The sequence below is a fragment of the Macaca nemestrina genome, chromosome 7, assembly GCF_043159975.1.
Source record: "Macaca nemestrina isolate mMacNem1 chromosome 7, mMacNem.hap1, whole genome shotgun sequence".
Taxonomy (NCBI): domain Eukaryota; kingdom Metazoa; phylum Chordata; class Mammalia; order Primates; family Cercopithecidae; genus Macaca; species Macaca nemestrina.
Genome location: NC_092131.1, coordinates 29,140,549 through 29,160,423, shown reverse-complemented (window position 1 = coordinate 29,160,423; position 19,875 = coordinate 29,140,549). Strand labels below are relative to the sequence as shown.

The following is a 19,875-nucleotide window of genomic DNA, read 5'->3' as shown; positions in this document are numbered from 1 at the left end:
ATCCCTGATTTCATGGTAATTTAGAAATATCTTTTTAGAAACCTTTATCATGCAAATTGCTCATTTTGATTTTCTGACTGTCTCCTCTTCTAAAAGAAGGCTTACTTGCAGTATTTTTTAATCTTTGTATTTCCACAGAGCATGACACTCAATAAATACATGAGTGTCTGAAAAACTGAATAAATGTGTGTATGTCTGTTTCTTTTAACAGAGTAAATTATTTTTGGGAAGGGCCAATCACTCTTTTCTGCTTGTTGGCTCCACATTTCCTAGCATGGTCCTTTGTATATAATAGTTGATCAATAAGTAGTGTCTGAATAATGATATATGTGTCTATCTTCCCCAGATCATTCTAAGTTCTTCAGCAAAAAGATTGTGTCATAAGAATTAGATAGCCTCCGGAACAATGAATTACAAATACTTCATACTCTGTTTAATGCACATGTTTAATTTTTGCTTTGAGTTGAACTCAAGTTACAGTGCCTTATGAGAGAGTCAGGCAGCTTCTCTGTACTACATAAGCATGTACTTGATGAAGCTTGGGGTCAGAAACCTGGAAACTAAGTTTAGTAGGAAATTTAAATGCCAGAGACTGGATGCATCCTAGGAGTGGATTACCAGTATTGATACTTCTAGAGAATTTTCGATTCTTATTTGGTTCTTTCTCCATAAACCTGACCAGTCCATGTATCGCAAGCCTCAAAGGATGCAAGCCTTATTCTGGTGTTTTTTATTGCAAGTCAAAGTCTAGCAGGAGCTGAGCAGCAGAGGGAGGGTGTATTAATTTCCTGTGGTTACAGTAACAAATTATCACAAATTTGGTAGCTTAAAAACAGTAATTTATTTTCTCATAATTCCAGAGGTCATAAATCAGTTTCACTGGACTAAAATCAAGGTGTTAACAGGGCCTCTTAAGGGTCAAGGTGAGAATCTGTTGCTTGACTCTTCCCATTTCTGATAGCTGCCCATATTCCTTGGCTTGTGGCCCTTGATCTCTACCTCCTATATTCACATTATCTCTCTGTCTGTATGTGTGATCTTCCTTTGCCTTCATCTTACAAGGATTCAAGTGCTTGCATTTAGGGCCCACCTGGAGAATACATGATAGTCTCGTCTCAAGATCCCTAACTTAATCACATCTGCAAAGACACCTTTCCAAGTAAGATAACATTTACAGGTTCCACGGATTAGGATATGGTATCTTTGTGGAACATTATTCAGCCTGCTACAGAGATATGTTTCCCTTTTTGTAGATCTTCTAAGAACATTGTTTGCTTACAGACATACTTCAGAAGCAAATGACTTCCAAACTGATGGTCCATTGAAAAAAATCCTGGGGCTGCTTTCAGGAAAGGTCTAATTTAGGTCAGCCCAATGCCACTGAGCAGATGTATATGGCAACATTCCCAACTCCCATTATGAAAATAAACCATTAATTAATACTTATTGAAGAGCTGATGAGTAACCGGAAGAGCTGGTCTGAGTTCTGGGCAAGGAATCAGTGACAGTCAGTTTCTACCATCTGGCTGCTGTGGGTAGATTGTGGTCCATATCTGTAGAATAAGGTGTGCGCAGTTGGCTTGGCACTTGCTCTTCTGTGTCCAGCAGTAGCTCTTGCCATCTGTCTTATCAAAAGAATCAAAATGGATCTAGGTTGTCACTGGGAGATTACTGAGTATCAGTGGACACTATGAGCTCGAGTCGGCCACCCCATGCAAGGTTAGAGCAGGAACTTCACTGATGTTTGAATTAGGGAACTTCAGGACCTAAAATTGGGATGCAGACATTTCTTGACTCTTTCATGTCTTTTCCACCTCTTTCATATAATCTAAGGGGGATATGGACCTTGGAGAAGTCTTCCTCAAGGCTTTGGCAGGGGCTCCTAAACATGCTTCATCCATGCCTACTTGAGTGTAATCTGCTATCTTGAGCTACAGGCAGGAGAGATCAAATTTTCTAGTAATATTTTTTATAATCCAGCTAGCTGAAGAAGTGTGATCAAAGAATCTTAAAAGTGTGATCTTGAAGAATCTTAGTTTCTCTTCTGTTGTAGAGACAGGATAGTAATAGTTGCTGAGCCTATAGGCTCTGAAGCCAGACTTATCTCTATTTCCATGCTGGTTCCACTACCTAATAGCTGTGTGAGCTTAGGTAGATAATAAAATCTCAGATTCCCAGTTTTCTCAATTGTAAAATAAGGATAACAGTAACCAACATATACAAGGTGCCAGGAGATATTCTAAGCATGTTACATATATTTAATCTTATTTTCACAACAACCCTATGAGATAAATGTACTATTGTTATCCTACTTCAAAGATGGAAAAACTGAGGTACAGAGAGATTAAGTAACCTGTCTAGATCACATAGTAACAAGTCACTGAACAAGAATTTCAACTCAGAGTATATGCTTCAACTCAGAATATACTTCAACTCAGCATATTTGATGTTAACTGTGTTTTATGCTGCTTCTTCTGCCTCAGGTTGTAAGGATCAAATAGGATGGCCATCTATTCCAGGTCACCTTGGAAAGTTCTGGGTAATATCTCCTGTCCAGGTGAATTATTAATAGTGTCCCCTTCTTTTATTCTCAAAGGTAGTGTCACATCTTGGTTTGAATGTATTTCACATTTGGATTAAATAGTTTTTACATGTGAAACACTAAGAATGATGACCAACCCATAGGAAGCTCTCTGTTAATATTAGCTATCGCTGTTTCTACTACTGCCATCACCACCACCACCACCATCACCATCACCCACATTCATCCCAACTCTGGGACCTTTAGGGTTAGGGGGTTAACCCGAGTTCTGCAAATGCATATCATGGGAGCCACTGTTCCCAGTTCCCACACCCACAGCAGACATTGCTCGTTGATCACAGTACAACAGTCTTTCCTACTTAGTGTCATAGACAACCATTTTTGATTGATCATACTTGACGTGTGAAATGAAAATTATTTATCACACCTAGTTTTATTTAATCTCAGAATACAAGATCCCAGTGTATGGAGACTGAATTTAGTCTGAGCTTGTGGTTTTATATGAAAACTTATTTGATTCCTAGAAGTGATAATGAATTTGGGACCTCTTTAGACACCCTATGTCCCTTTTCTCCAATATTTCTTTCTACCTATTTCCCTATTATTTCTACCTCTTCTTTTATATAAATATAAAAGAAATTTAATTCATCAGTTTCCTATTCTCTGCCTATAATTTTATGTGTTATAATAAAAGACTATTGAAATACTACCAAAGTGGACACAATATAAATAAGGCAAAGGAGTGAGTCATCATAGGAATTACAGTTGGCACCCAAGATCAAAGGCTTAGAAAAGCTATCTTTAAATGTGATTTGTGTAACTGGTAGTGAAATTCATTTCAGGTTGATTTTGCATGGCATAAGGGACATCTAGTGGTTATCTAGGTCTCTGCAGATTTACTAAAGGTAATGCAAACTCGTAGGTATAAGTATTAGGGTTTATATACCATCACCTTGAAAGGGAGTCCCACGAAAGGAGGGGACCTTTTGTTGCATGACTACTTTTAAGCTAACAAAGTGTAAAGAAACCTTTTTCAGAAGAAAATTAATTCGAGTCCTAGTATTTCTATCTATGTTATTGTCAGTTTGAACCCAACTCTTATTTGCTGCCTTCTGTACCAGGTTGGAAATCATTCTGTTATCAGCTACCTGCCAGCCTGGTATATTCTTCCTATCACTTTCTCTACCTCTTTTGCTGATTGTAGAGGGACTCTTTGGACCACTTTGAAAAGCCATCTGATTAAAGCCTTCATTAGGCTAGAAGCAGAACTGCTTCACAGGCCAGGCAAGAAATACTTTGTAATTGCTCCTGATGGGCAGATCTCCTTTGGAGGTTGCTCAGCCATCAGGAAGCCATATAGCACTGGTCCACGTGTATTTTGTATAAATTAGTGGGCTTGACATTATAAGAGATTGCCCCTATGGGCACTTAAAAGAGTTCTCCTGGAACTTACCTATTGGCCTGCGCCTCTTTATGGAACCCGTCTTACACATGGTTCTGAACTAACTGCTTCTGTCATCTGGATTGCTTTCAATACCTGCTTGCCTCATGTGCTACTATTGTTTCCAACCAACTATGCTAGACTTCTTAAAGGTTGTGTTTCATTGAATCTTTTTACAGTAATTTCTATGACTCTTTTGTCTTTGAGACTCTCATATTAGCTTTTTCTACAAAAGCTGTTTGGCATGCCTATTGTCAACTATTTTCTTTCAGAGTAGCTGCTAACAGCCAGAAGCTGCTAGTTGTGGCCAAAGGCCTCATTGTTGGAGATTCATTCTTGCTCTTTGACTCTAGGTACAGAGGATGAAGACTCTGAGGTACTGTCTCAAAACATCCATGTGTTTTCTATGACAAGTCAAAGCTACATTGTCATATTAGAGGTGTCCAGTAGCCCCTTAGCATGCCTCAGAGTGGGAGGTAGTGTTGGCACCGAACTTTGTCAGCCAGTCTCTTAGAGGACCTTACTGGAGTTTGTGATTGAGCTTTTACTTCTTCTGTTAGTATTCTGCTGAGACATATACTCTAATGAGAGCTGCCACTCTGGGGTGCAGAACTTTCCATATAGATTGCCTTAAAAATAAAAGCGCATTTTCTACACATGCATGCTGGGGAAAACTCTACTAAATATTCAGTAGTTCCATCAAATGCCTTTTATCCATTTGTAATACTTTAGCTTTCTGCCTTTTCATCTTATTACTTATTTTCAGGCAGAATAGATGTAGAGGCTTCTTTCTGCGTTATAGTCTTCACCGACTTAAAGGCATCAGGCAGTAGCCCTTGTGATTTTCCTTGCTATTATTCTTCCCATTTTTCCACCGCCTCCTGTAAGCACATACTTTGTGTCAGGTATTGAGAGATACAGAGAGAAAAGGCATAGTTTTCTCCCCTTGAGAGGCTCCTGGTCTACTGGAGGAAACAGACAATTCCAGCACAATATGATAAATACAATGATAGCAGTTAGAACATGAAGCCATGGGGGCAGAGAGGAAGAAATCAGCTTTGGGTGGGAGTGGAGTGGGTAGAAATATTGGAGAAGGGCTTCTCAAAAGAGGTGATGCCTAAACTGTGCCTCAAGTGACAAATAGTAGTTATCCAGGTAGAGAATCCAGGCAAGGCTTATCCCTGGAATGATAAATTGGAGGACCTGCTGAACTTTTGTCAAGGCTGGTAACAGTGAAGTGAGGACTAGATCAGGAAGAGGTTTTTATATAATGGTTCAAAGTTTGCATTTAATTCTGAAGTTGATAAAGAACCACTGAACAATTTGAAGCAGAGAATGACATGTTATTCCCAGACATGTTAACAGTGAGACAATTAGAGTCATTTCTAGTCCTTGGAATAAAAATAACAGTAGTTTCCTAGTGGTTCAGCAAGGTATGTTTTAAATTTTGTCATCTTTTTAATGAAACAGATTAAGGCTTCCTTTCTAGTCTGTTACCTTTTCCCCCTAATTGCATAATGTATATATTTTTAGAGCTTTTCATAATCAGGTACCACCTATTCATCTGATCTTAGTTCCTCTGCTTTGTGACATGTAACTTTTACTCTAGTGGAGTTGGTGCCCTCATCAAATATTCTAAGACAGAAGGAAATGTAGGCATTCTCTGGGTAGGTCTGTTTAGTACCTAAGAAAATGCAGGAAATGAGAGTGTGTATATATTGAGCTTCTACTATGTGCCATACACTTTGCTAAATACAGGGAATGCATTGGTTACCATATCAGAAACACACAACCCATGTGTTTATGATGCTTAGTTTAGAGAATCGAAACAGTGCCATCCCTGGCAACCAGAGGGTACAGAACTACAATTTCAATCAAGTTTATGGTCATAGGTTCTTGTACATTAATTTACATGACAAGTATATCTCACTCCAATTTTGATATGAAAAAATGTTCCCCCCTTAAGTATCCTTCAACTTTCTCTGTGCATGTTGGTGGCAGCAATTATGTCTCAAGGTCTGTCCTCCATGGTCTACCGCTAAAGATACAGTGGTTATTTAGTACATTTACATGGGCTTTTGTTTCTAATATTCTAGTATAGCTAATCAATTCATATTAACTTGGCTTTTGCATTAGAGGATAAGAAAGGTGGAGAATAGGTTCATCTCAATTTCTGGCTCTCAGTGACTGGTAGTTAACTTCTGGGAGCACTACCTTGAGAGGATTCTGAGGCTTCATCTGGGTTGAGTGGGAGTAGAATATAAATACATCGATTGATGATGAATGCCATCTGCTGGGAAAGGAGGATAGAGGCACTTATTTGCCGACATGGCTCTAAGAAATGGGAGAGCTGCTATCCAGTTGTGTGTGAAAAGATTAACTGGCAACTAGAAACTTAGAAACTACCCATTGACTAGTTCTGGCTTGGAGAACTATGGCCTATACTTGCCAGTTCATATCTTATGTCTCTGCCTGGGTCTGTCTATGTCAAGTTATTATTTATTAACTTAGTAGAAGCTTAGTAGACTCTGTGAAGATGATAAAGCCTGAAACAGCAAGCCTGTGATAGACTGTGATAGACTGAGCCTTTATAGTATCCTTAATGCTCCAGAAACTTGATTGACTGGAAACTTTTTCTCTTTCTTTTTATTTTTTATTATTATTTTTTTTTGAGGTGGAGTCTCACTCTGTTGCCCAGGCTGGAATGCAGTGGCATGATCTCTGCCACCCGGGTTCAAGCGATTCTCCTGCCTCAGCCTCTCGAGTAGCTGGGATTACAGGTGATTACCATCACGCCTGGCTTATTTTTGTATTTTTAGTAGAGACCAGGTTTCAATCTTGGCCAGGCTGGTCGTGAACTCCTGACCTCATGATCTACCTGCCTTGGCCTCCCAAAGTGTTGGGATTACAGGCGTGAGCCGCTGCGCCCAGCCTGGAAACTTTTTCTCTGAGATACACAAATACATTGCAGCCTGTTCCTGATCAACTGTTTAAGTGGAATAAAAGTCCTAAGAAAGTTCTTCTTGAGAAGAATAAAATTGAGACCTCTACTCTGAACAGGTATGGAGCATTCAATAAGGCAAAGGGTCGGAAATCTTGCTTAACTTCTTACTGTTCCCATCTGTAACTGGGCATAAACCTATATGATCATTTTCCTTTCACAAAGAATCCATCAAGTAAATACTCGTTAAAGCCTACGCTTAACTTGAGCACCAGTAGTAATGACTCGCATTATCAGTGGGGCTCTTGGGCTGGCACTCATGGCTCTGTGATTCATGAGGGCAGAGTAACTGACTGGCTTACAGCTGTCTCTCTTTTTCTGGCTGGACTGCCTGCATGCCTAGATGACTGAATGGCTTTTTTCAGAAGGAGGTATGGACTAAGGATTTTGCTACTTCAACATCAGTTTCCTGGATCTTTTCTTCTACTCCAGCTTGCCATATGTCCCTTTTATCTTTTCCTGGCCTCTCTCTTACAAATAGGGCCATAGATCAGAGAGGATGGCCCCATCTGGTGAAATCTAGCTTTCAGATATGCTTCATTTGACCCATAGAGTGTTGGATTACACAGAATTTTAAAAATTTAATTAACTGTCAACATTGTACTATTGGTTTCAACTTTATCTGGAGTTTTTTTAACCTTTATTTTGAGCTCTAGAACTTGGACATTTTCTGGCTCCTGCCTTGCAAGTCTGAACCTCAGTTCCAGTTTTCTACTTCTGGTGCTTAGTCTTTTATCTTTGGCAGATCCTGACCACTGTTAACAAAATATAAAGCATGAAAATGGTGGCATCCATCCGATGCAGCATTTGGGACTTTGAGCCCCAGGTTGGTGTCAGCTGTATCTCAGCAGGTGGAGTTAGTTTGCCGACCCCTGTTAGCAAGACCAGAGATGCAGATGTGGCTCTGTTCATGCCAGATATTAGGTTCTTCTGACTTTGGGATCTAAGAGGACCATCTGCTGCCACATTTGTGCTTGGACTTCACTGTCGGAGTTTGATCAATGGCATCCTGTGATAAAAATTGATGTTCATGAATATGAATCTAAATCTGAGCAAGTGTTTGCTGTGTGTACATCTCATAAATGTCACATTAGGCAATTAAGTATATACAATTTATAAATAAATATATATAATTTATAAATATATATATGAAGTTCATAAATAAATAATATATGACCTATAAATAAATGTATAAAGCTATGATTTTATAGTTTATTAAATCCAGAGTTTTTCTTTTGTTGTAGCCCTGCCTCTTAGGCTTGACAATTGGCTTAGAAATTATCCTCAGTGACAATCTTTCTTTTTCTTCTTTTTTTTGTCTCACTCTGTCACCCAGGCTGGAGTGTAGTGGTACGATCTCAGCTCACTGCAACCTCCATCTCCAGAGTTCAAGCGATTCTCCCACTGCAGGCTCCCAAGTAGCTTGGATTACAGGCATACCCCACCACATCTGCTAATTTCTGTATTTTTAGTAGAGATGGGGTTTCATCATGTTGGCCAGGCTGATCTTGAACTCCTGGCCTCAAGTGATCCACCTGACTCGGCCTCCCAAAGTGCTGGGATTACAGGCAAAAGCCCCTTTGCCCAGCCTGAATCTTTCCTTCTTAATAACTCCATGCTATACTGTCTGTTGGTTTATTCTGGCTTTTCTCAGTAAATAACAAAATTAATGGTGATCACTACCACTTACTGAGTGCTTATCAAGAGTCAGAAACTATGTAAAGTTCTTTTATATGTGGGACCATCATCTCCTTTGTTTCTTACAATCCTATGAAGTAAGATATTATCTACATTCTACAGTAGAAGAACATAGGGTGAGACAAGTTAAATATCATGCCCAACATAACACGGTAAGGTGTCCAAACTCTAGTTAGGGTGCCTCCAAAGGTCATGATCTTAACCATGGCGCTATACTGCTACTTCAATCTAACATCTAATTTAATAAAGATATGAACATTTGGTAAGCACCTATATAGTTAGGAGCCATTTCAGATTTTAAAAGGTGTAATTAATATTTCTTATTCATAAGGTGTTTGAAATCTATTGAAAAGACCAGACTTGTGCTATACAAAGATAACAAAGTTGAGAGTTTTAAGTGACAGGGAATGGAGTGGACAGTTTAGAGGAGGGAGAAATCACAGCAGGCCCAAGTCATTGGCTGCCTGAGGGAAAGAAGGGAAGTGGGGCAGAGACAGTGGGATGTGTGATTCCATAGAGACCCCAGAAGCAAGATTCTTTCACAACACTTCTTAGTCATTATTTTACCCTGAGTAGGAACGTTACACAATAATAAGATTAGCCCAAAAGTTTTATATAGAAGCTGTATCATCCTGGAAGCTGAAGAGAAAAAGTTCATTTCATTATTTTCTATTGTCAAAGGATTCAATTTGAGAAAGAGATAAGTATGTATTTTTTGCTTGTTGTGAGTAAACTACTTTGCAGTTAGGTGTACAGTGGAAAAGCTTTATTGAGATTTGTTGCCAACTCTGCTCCACTCACAAGTACCCCAATACTGGCTTCTCCACCATTCCATTTCTCCAACTTCAGAAAATGTCCCCAGCGTCCTTACTTTCAAACCTTCTTCACTGATGTGGAGTGGATCATCGGTGCTCAGGCCTCAAGTCACAAACCTGTGAATGGCATGGTCTTATCCGCTGACCTGGTGTTTTTTATTGAAGTTGTCTTCTATGCAGATACTTTAAAAACAAGAGAAAAGAAAGACCAGGTGGTAAACCTCCTATTCCTTGGCGGGAGAAATACTGCCAAGAAGCCATCTGGGTACTCCAGGGCACATGCCTACATCCCCTCATTCTTTCTAGTTCCCTTGCTGGAGTGCATAGGGATGGGGCATTTACAATAGAACATGTGGAAACACATTCTCAGAAAGGTGAAAACAGAGTGGCTTGGGATAAGATGGCAGAGGGAGAGAAGAAAATATTTCTCTGAGCGGGGACTATCTCTAATTCTTAGTTTATTCTCATACACCTGCCTTCTAACTCAAATACCTTGGAAGAATTTGAAGTAATAAGTGCATCATGTAGGGTTAGAATACTCTCTCTTTTTCCAATCAAGTGGGTTGGGCAATAGGGCAGACAGCTTCCTCATTGGTAGGTAATAAAAGGATTCTGATTTATCAGATTGTGGGATCACCAAGTACCAGAGTAGCCCGGGAAATTCTCAAATGGATTTGAAAATCTTGGTGAAGAGGCATCATTTAGAGAGGCTGGAGAGAAGAGAAAGGTACTGCAGCCTAGGAAACCCAATAAACAAAAATACAGAAGCAATAACACCTGGGTTCATACAGGAGCCTTTGAGGTGATCCCTAAGTGGGGAGGTATAGACATCCATTAGAAATGGATTGTACAGGAGGTGAAGGGCTTTGCACAGCAAGATAGACTTGGGTGTGGTTTTTGTGCATGACTAAGGGGTTTCTGCTTTGTGTGTAGGCATGGGCTACAGGAGGGCCTAGAAATTGCCCTCTCTGGAGCATATCCTTACCCCAGTGCAGTCAGAGAGATAAGGGCTCAAGTCCTGTTTATGCATTTAATAGCCTACATGATCTTGGGCAAGTATGTATCCCTGCTGAGTCCCATGTCTGTAAAATGGGGCTAATGCTACCTATTTCATTTGCTTATTGTATATGATATAAAACAGTGTTTGCAAAGTACCTGGCACATGGTAGACTCTCAATTTTTGTTACATTGTTCCGGCTCTCAGCTTGTCTTACTCCTGGTATTGTTCCTGTATGTCTCTGTATTAAAGATCATGGAGGAATACAAGTATATTTTTTTTCCTGAGAGGCTTTGTCTTAACTCTGAGATTCTTTCCTCAGCTGTTTTACTGTCTGGTCTCCTAAGCATGAGTTATGTGTCCAAACAGTAGTCTTTACAAGCCCATGGGTGGGATAGTAAGACCAGCTTGTCACTGTTTGTGACTCTGTTTCTGTACCTCCCAGCCTGTGTGACATCTTCCCCCATAGGGAGTCATTTCTACTTTGTCTTTAATTTCTCCTCGCCGAGGCAACTTGTCAGCCAAGGCTGCTTTCTGTCACTTGATGCCACATCTCTTCCTAGTTCAGCCAGCCATTTGGGGACATTCATTTAGTTGACAGTCTGATTTTACAGACAACATTGTACCAGACACTAATTTGCCTTGTAAGGGGGTCCAGCAGGGTTTCCTGCCTCCATGCTGACCCAAGGTGCCAGTACACTTCTGCATGGCTGTGGCTGTGGTTCTGCACAGAGCAGGTGGGGAAGGTGAAGATGTTAACAATGGAGAGTCCCAGTTGAGCATCACTGGGCTACAAGTCCCTTACCCTCCTGTCCTTTTCCTCTTGGTAGAAAAACCTTCACAGAACCTCAGTTCAGGACCCTGTCCATTTCCAACAGAAACTCAACACCACAGGCGATGAAGATATAGGATTATTTCTTCCTAGTTTTGTGTGCCAGTTTAGAATTGTCGTGTCCTACTATGTCTAACATCCCGTTTGATCTTGACAACAGCCCTGTGGGGTGGGAAAGAGGGACAGTTTGTAGAACAGATATCCAGGCTCTTACCTTTGGAATAAATAAAATGGGACTCAGAAGGGTTATTCAGCTGTCAGTGAGAGTGATGTTGGCTTTTTATTCACAACAGTGAAAATTCCGTATAAATAGACAGGTAATTTCAGGGCCATGGAGTAGATACAGCACTCACCTTCAAAGAGCCTTTGAGAGAAGTCTGGTTATCTCTGTCTGGCCAGTTTCTGGCCCTTGATTCTCTTACCTATCTCTTCAGAAATCTTCATTCCAGCTATTCACCTTCCCTCCCAGTCTCAGTCAGGTACCCTTCTCGCAGAAGAGTTCCTCTTCACTGCTCTTGTATGTTGTTAAAAGCCTTTTTTTGTTTTTCCTCCTTTTTATTCTGTCCCCAGCCTCCTGTAGGAATGCCTGATCTCTCTTTCTGTGTATTGTTCCATGGAGCCAAGCCTCCTTCTGTCCCTTTGGGATGACCTATTGTTATACATTAATAATTAACCTTTACTAGGAACTCTAGTCATAGGCGTTTAACCCAAATGCAGAAAAAGCCAAAGTTTGTTTATGACAAAGAGATCTCACACGCTGAGGTATAATAGCAAGGGTTAGAAAGGAGAAGCTGACGCTCATTAAACTTTTATGATTTCTTTTCTGGTTTACTCACTTGAGTGATTGCCTGAGGATCCTGCAATATTTCCCTTTGCACATGGTCGGCCCAGTTTAGCTAAAATGAAACATTCCGCTTTTGAATTGTGAAATTGAGCATGCATGACTTTCCATGTAATGTTAAAGATAAGCTTCACAGGTGCTGCTAGTGGGGCCTGGTTCAGAGCATGTGGACCCTGGGGCTCAAATGCCTAGGTTCGAGTCCTGCTCTGCCACTTATCAGCTGTGTGCCTGTGGGCTGGTTCCCTAACTACTCCCTGTGTTCGTTTTCTGCATCTGTAAAATAAGGGAATGATTACAGGTATCTCAAATGGGTGTTGTCTGTATCTAATGGGATGGAGAGGTGTTAAATCCTTACTACGGTGCCTGGTAGTAGGTGCTGAATAAGGGTTAGTATCATTATTTTCAATGTTATTGACTATGGTTAGGTCCATGGTCAAGGTTACATAATAGCGAGTCATTTTCAATGCTTCGTCATGGTTATATATCACTCTTACAATAACCATTAGAATGCAAACTGCTTTGCTTGATTCTCTCCTGCTGATGGGAGATGGGAACTAATTCTAAACTTGGATATGAGGGATTATATGATATGTGCTGGAATGACCCATCCAATTAACTTTCTCTCACAGATATGGACAGATGAGGCTTATTTTAGAAATTAGCCGTTGTTGTTTTGGAGATGATAATATAACCTTTTCAGGGCCGTGGAAAGAACAAAATGAGATTAACAGTAACGCTCCAAATAGCTGTGACTTTTGTGCCCTGATGATATCCCATTCCTAAGTGCTTTACATGTTTTAAATCATTTTATTATTACAAAATAGTTTGTTTATTCCTATATTCCCAATTTCAGGAGAGGAAACAGACGCAGAAAATTTATCCTTTGCCAAAGTCACATAGCTTGTAAGTAGTAAATGTGGAATTCAAACCTAAATCTGGGTCCTGACTTAGAATTTGAATAAGCTAATATAAAGAAAATAGCAAAGTAGTTGATATGCTCAATATTCAGATCCTTGTCTATTTCCCTTCCATTGTTTTCTGCTTATTAAGTTTTTATGGATATGACATTGCTCAGAGATCAGAGCACCAAAAACCATTCTAGGGTACTATATCAAATTTCAGTTCAAATAAGAGTAAAACTTTTGTGAAATTCTAATTTCAGGGAGAAAGATTAATTTCTGCTTTTAGATGGATTGTACCTGGTTTAGAAAATCATAACAGACTTTTTTTTCATAGGTTATTGGGGTTCAGGTGGTGTTTGGTTACATGAGCAAGTTCTTAAGTGGTTATTTGTGAGATTTTGGTGCACTCATCACCCACGCAGTATATACTGCATCCTATTTGTAGTCTTTTATTCCTCACTCTCATCGCACCTTTTCCCTCAAGTCCCCAAAGTCCATGTATCATTCTTATGCCTTTGCGTCTTCATAGCTTAGCTCCCACATATCAGTGAGATCACACGATGTTTGGTTTTCCATTCCTGAGTTACTTCGCTTAGAATAATAGTTTCCAGTGTTATCCAGGTCACTGCAAACGCAATTAATTCATTCCTTTTTATGGCTGAGTAGTAGTCATATATATGTGTGTCTGTGTGTGTGTGTATATATATACACACACATATATACACATGCATATATATACATATATATGTATGTGTGTGTATATATATGTATGTGTATATATATATCACAGTTTCTTTATCCACTTGTTGATTGCTGAGCATTTGGGTTGGTTCCATGATTTTGCAATTGCAAATTGTCCTGCTATAAACATGCGTGTGCAAGTATCTTTTTCGTATAATGACTTCTTTTTCTCTGGGTAGGTACCCAGTAGTGGGATTGCTGGATCAAATGGTAGTTCTACTTTTAGTTCTTTAAGAAATTTCCACACTGTTTTCCATAGAGGCTGTTAGACAGTCATAACAGATTTTTTTAAACTGCCATCCTCACTTTCTCCACCTACCTACCCACTCTGCAGGACAGTGGCCATGGCTTTGCAGCAGTGTACACTAACCTTGGGTAGGGCACGGAGGCAGAAAGCTCTGCTGGACCTCCTTACAAGGTGAATTAGTATCTGGTTCAGTATTCTTTGTAAAATCAGACTCTCAACTAAATCAATGTCCCTGACTGACTGACTGACTGAAATAGGGCTTCAGGGTGTCTCATTCTACCACTATACAGAGGGCACATGCAATGTGGAAAAAATAAAAACAAAAACAGACCTCTGTCCCCACCAGCTTTTAACACTTAATCTTTTCTTTAAAGTAACACATCCACATGGTTGAAAAAAAGTCTAACACTATAAGAGGGCACAGTGAAAAGTAAGTCATCCTCCCATTCCAGAATATTAATCCCACAAATATACTCCCCAATGACAATTTTATAGTTACAAAGAGGCTTTATGCTTACTGGAGCATATATACATATAATGCTCCCACACCCCCACACTTTTACACAATGATAGCATAATGCACCCTCCATCCTGTTCCTTGACAATTTCACTTAACAATGTGACTTGGAGAGCTTCCACATCAAAACCAAAAGCAATACCTTGTTTGCAAGGCCTGCCTAATATTCCATTATAAAGCTGTGCCGTCTGCTGTTGATGGTCATTTAGGTTGTTTCTGGTGTTTTACTAAGGATGCTTCAGTAAATCACTTTGTATGAGGTATGTGAATCCATGCAACTCAATCTCTCTTGATTTTTATTTGCAAGCTTATGTTGTATAACTTTCTGACAACACAAGAAATTGGCCAGGAGACAAGAGAAATTCTGTAGAAATATAGAGGCTTTTTTAGAGCTTGTGTGCACATCAGATGTTTCTTCAGATACTTTTTTGATTCCTGTGTCTCATTGTTTCTCATGTTGTTTTGAACTACGTCCTGAAGCTTCTTCTTGGTCATTTTTCCAGGTGCCCAGTGAGTGATGGATAGATACTGTTTGCAAGATTGATTCACATGGCACTTTTGTTTGGCTTTTGACAGGTTGTTTATAAGAATAATGACATCCGTCTGGAGCTGTCTCGCCTGGCCCGAATTGGGGACACCAAGATGAAAATCTATGGCGAAGTTGTATTTAAGTGTGAGAATGTGGCCACACTAGACCCCATCAACTTCGAGACCCCAGAGGCTTACATCAGCTTGCCCAAGTGGAACACTAAGCGTATGGGCTCCATCTCCTTTGACTTCCGTACCACTGAGCCCAATGGCCTGATCCTCTTCACTCATGGAAAGCCCCAAGAGAGGAAGGATGCTCGGAGCCAAAAGAACACAAAAGTAGACTTCTTTGCCGTGGAACTCCTCGATGGCAACCTGTACTTGCTGCTTGACATGGGCTCTGGCACCATCAAAGTGAAAGCCACTCAGAAGAAAGCCAATGATGGGGAATGGTACCATGTGGACATTCAGCGAGATGGCAGATCAGGTGGGAAGAGGCAGGATGTGTGACTGAAACTAGACAAAAGCTGTAGCTTCTCAGTTTGTTTTTTGGCTTTATATTTCTTAATTTTTGCTCTTGCATGCTTGTTGATTCTTTTGCTACTCTCTTTAATGGCTGTTGTAAAATTATGTTTCTGAAAAGATACCTGTCTCATAGATGGCTCACATTCTCCACTTCTCTCTCTTGTCACTCACTGCACAATTGTCTCAGTGATAGCTCTATAATCCTGGAGCTAAGGATGGTTTTACAAGTAGCATTTCCAGTGTTACCAGAGCAACTCTCATGTCACTGGCGTGATCTGCCCCCATTCCCCCATTCTTTGCTTCTCTTTTTCCTCATCACCATGGAAACCGATTGTGACATCATTATGTGATTATTCTGTAGGATAAACTTCACTGTGCAAGAGTTTATGCAACAACACACCCTTCAATAATTGGCAAGAGTCATGTTGCACGGATAAATTATGACAAGAAAGGAAAAGGCAAATTGATTTTTCCTGAAGATACATTCAATTTAAAGCCTTCCTTTGGTGTAAAAGCCTATATTTCACTCTTTGTTCAGACCTCACTAACTCTCTCTTCCTCTTCATAACCTTTTACATTTTGTTTAAATAGCTTCATTTCTGCAGCTGCAGATCAAACAAGCTAGCCCCAGGCAGTACATAGCTACTATGGAATAGTAACAAAGTGGGGGTAGGGGTGGGGCAAAATAGTCAGGGATTTTTGAATGCCTGGATAGTCTGCCTAGCTTTCTCTGGACCATGTGGCAATGAACGTCACATTCTGTGCTATCGGAAAGGGCATTTTCCCAAGAGCAGTAATTAGAGCATTAGCATTTCAGACTCATTTCCTGGTTCTCCATTTAGGTAGGATGTGTTCAAGAAGGGTCTTGGCTTCATGTGCCATATTTATAGAGATTCACTCTCCTGATGAACATTAAAAAGTCTTTATTTGGGTATTTTCTTTCTAGGTACATTTGGCCAGTAAGAGAGAGCAATAAGTTCCCCAAAAGGCTGAAACTGGGAGTGACTGAGCTTTGGTGGGTTGACTTTTCTGCATAATTCCAAAGCTAGGCTGATGGCAGAGATAGCAACATTGCCCTTAGGAAGAGCTGGATGGATTCTTTGCAGAGGGCAGACGGGTGGCAGATTGCAGCCCTGGCTATTTTATTGCCCCGTAGAAATCTTTATTGGTTATCTGAAATCTGATCAGAACCAAGAGCCTTCAAATTAAATGTGCTTGTTAAGCAAGAATGAATAGTGTTCTTTTTACACAGAAAAACACCCCCAAAATTAATTTCTTTGGAGGCTAAATCCCGCCACACTCCCCATCCTTCTTCGTCTTCTTTTCTTTCTCTTTCTCTGTTTTTCAGTAAAATGACAGCAAGGGCAGAGTCAGAAAGCTGTTCCAGAATTATAAACAAAACATTGCTGTTGGTTTTTAAGAGCATGTGTTTGGGATCTCTGAGGTTAGGTCATGGTGGACGGGTTTTGTGTCTGACTAACCTAGACCTTGGCACAGCATAAAAGTTACCTACCCATGTCAGAGGTAGGCTAAAACACATAAAATTGCCACATGTTCATTTCTGTCTGCTCCTAATACAATATATTTTTTTCAAGTAGTGGAACAATTTTTGTTGTTTGAACCACCGGTGGACCCAACTTCAACAAATATGTTTGAATTTCAGAAGTCTTAAATTTCATACCTGGGAGCTAAAGCACTGGCTAACTCTTTTTTTTTTTTTTTTTTTTTGAGACAGAGTTTCTCACTTGCTGCCCAGGCTGGAGTACAGTGGAGCAGTCTCGGCTCACTGCAAACACTACCTTCCAGGTTCAAGTGATTCTCCTGCCTTACCTCCCAAGTAGCTGGGATTACAGGCACCTTCCACCATGCCTGGCTAATTTTTATATATTTAGTAGAGACAGGGTTTCACCATGTTGGCCAGGCTGATCTTGAACTCCTGACCTCAGGTGATCCACCCACCTTGGCCTCCCAAAGTGCTGGGATTACAGGTGTGAGCCACCGCGCCCGGCCTGGCCAGTTTTTTGAACTACTGATGAATTTGATCAAAGCCTATAAAAATGTACTGAGTAAACAAACAACTGTCCCACGAAAGCAGTATAATCTAAAATTTTAATACAATCTGTTAAACTTTCATTTTTTTCATGAGAATGTTTTCTGGTAACTTGTTTTAGATTATAAATCTATACTAAGGGGTAGTTATAAAAACAAGTGTATCTAAATGTGGTGCCTCCTTCCCTGCTAATCTTGAAGAATAATATGACTAACAGTGATCTAGAAAAACTTTTATAATCACTCCTCACCTGGGCAAGTGAGTCTTAGAACTTGTTAAGTGCACTCAAAACTGTTGTGGTCACACATTCAGAGGACAGATTTTCCTCAGGTTGTCTTTAAAGCTCTAAAATTTAAATTGATTCTAGTATTGTCTTTACTTGGCAATAGATGTCCCCCCGTTTTAGTTGGTGATCAGATTAGCCCTGTGGACATGTGAGGGGTAAAGATAGAAAACTATGCAACAGAGAAAATAGTAAGAGATACAGACCTCAACTTCCCCCTTTGTAAGATAGAGAAAATAATAACTCCTACCTCCCAAGATTGTTTTGAGGATCAAGTCCAAAAATGCACCTAAAATAGTTAAAATGGTGGCCAGGACATTATTGTTGTTATATGTGTTTGAAAGATTAAAAAACAAAAAGCGAAGCATATTTCTCTAGGAGAAAACTTCTAGGAGGGAGTAGGGAAGCAGATTGTTAAATTCCCCTTAATATCCTTTCTATGTTTCTATTCTTGTGTTGACTTTGTACTTTATTTATTTTTTTAACTTTAATTAATTAATTAAATTTTTTGAGTGCTAGTCTCGCTCTGCCACCCAGATTGGAGTGCAGTGGCACGATCTCAGCTCTCTGCAATCCCCGCCTCCCAGGTCCAAGGAATTCTCCTGCCTCAGCCTCTCGAGTAGCTGGGATTACAGGTGCCTGCCACCACACCTGGTTAATTTTTGTATTTTTAGTAGACATGGGGTTTCACCATGTTGGCCAGGTTGGTCTTGAACTCCTGACCTCAAGTGATCTGCCCTCCTCGGCTTCCCAAAGTGCTGGGATTACAGGTGTGAGCCACTGCGTCCAGCCGACTTTGCACTTTAAAGTGTATATGTTTTATTCTTGATGTCTTTTGATTTTCACAGCCCTTCAGGTTATATACCCTTCATAACTGAAGAAACTGAGAATGAGACAGAGGTGAAGGCTGACTGATGGATGGCACGACCCATTTATCTTGGTACCAATAAAGCACATCAAGAATAATAAATACCTATTTTTAAATTTCTGACAGGATGTTTAGATATCACCTAGTCCATTTCCTTAATTTTCTAGTTTGGGAAATTGAGCCATAAAGTGGTTCAGGGACTGGCCTAGGGTCATAAAGACATTTAGGACTAGAATCCCAGTTCTCAAGGTCCCAGGTTAGCTTGTGGAGTTTCATCTTCTACAATCTCATTCAATGCTGTCCAAACTCCATCACCTTCCTGGGTCTGCTTATCTCTGACTTGATCTCCTGCTCACCTCCTCTTGCCTTCTCTGTTCTAGCCACACTACTTCCTACCTCAGGGCCTTTGTAGGTTCCATCCCCTCTGCCTGGCATGCTCTCTCTCCTGGACTTTGCATGGCTGCATCCTTCTCAACATTCTGGTTTCAGCTTAACTTTTACCTGCCTAGAGAGTCCTTCAGTGACTCTACATTTTAAAGTAGAATGCGTGAGTAGCTAGCACACCACCCATTTTATTCTTTTCCTAGCACCTGCCCTTAGCTAATTTATTTCATTTATTAGGTTACTTATTGTATTAGTCCATTCTCATGCTGCTGATAAAGACATACCCAAGACTGGATAATTTATAAAGGAAAGATGTTTAATTGAATCACTGTTCAGCATGGCTGGGGAGGCCTCAGTACATTTACAATCATGGTGGAAGGAGAAGCAAACACGTCCTTCTTCACATGGCAGCAGGAGAGAGAAAAGTGCAGTGCCAGTCAGAGAAATGCCAGATACTTATAAAGCCATCAGATCTTGTGAGAACTCACTCATTATCATGAGAACAGCATGGAGGCAACTGTCCCCATGATTCAATTCGCTTCCCACCAGGTCTGTCCCACAACGTGCAGGGATTATGGGAACCACAATTCAAAATGAGATTTGGGTGGGAACACAGCCAAACCATATCATTTATTTTCTGTCCCTCTGTTCTGGAACATCTGC

At 40.2% G+C, this 19,875-nt stretch overlaps 1 protein-coding gene and 1 long non-coding RNA gene across 16 annotated transcripts in view; one reads left to right on the top strand and one right to left on the bottom strand.

Moving 5' to 3' along the window:
- LOC105495829 (neurexin 3) overlaps positions 1–19,875 on the top strand; it is a 1,710,602-nt gene that overhangs the window by 549,799 nt on the left and 1,140,928 nt on the right. For all 15 annotated transcript variants that reach the window (XM_024797315.2, XM_024797314.2, XM_024797313.2 and 12 more), the window contains one exon: positions 15,151–15,589. In XM_024797315.2, coding sequence (XP_024653083.1) covers positions 15,151–15,589 — 439 coding nt within the window. The remainder of the gene's footprint in view (positions 1–15,150; positions 15,590–19,875) is intronic.
- LOC105495822 (uncharacterized) lies at positions 9,434–11,816 on the bottom strand. The gene is made up of 4 exons (XR_003021363.2): positions 11,680–11,816; positions 11,300–11,488; positions 10,653–10,735; positions 9,434–9,680 (listed from the first exon to the last, which is right to left on the bottom strand). It is a non-coding gene; the product is annotated as an uncharacterized lncRNA (long non-coding RNA).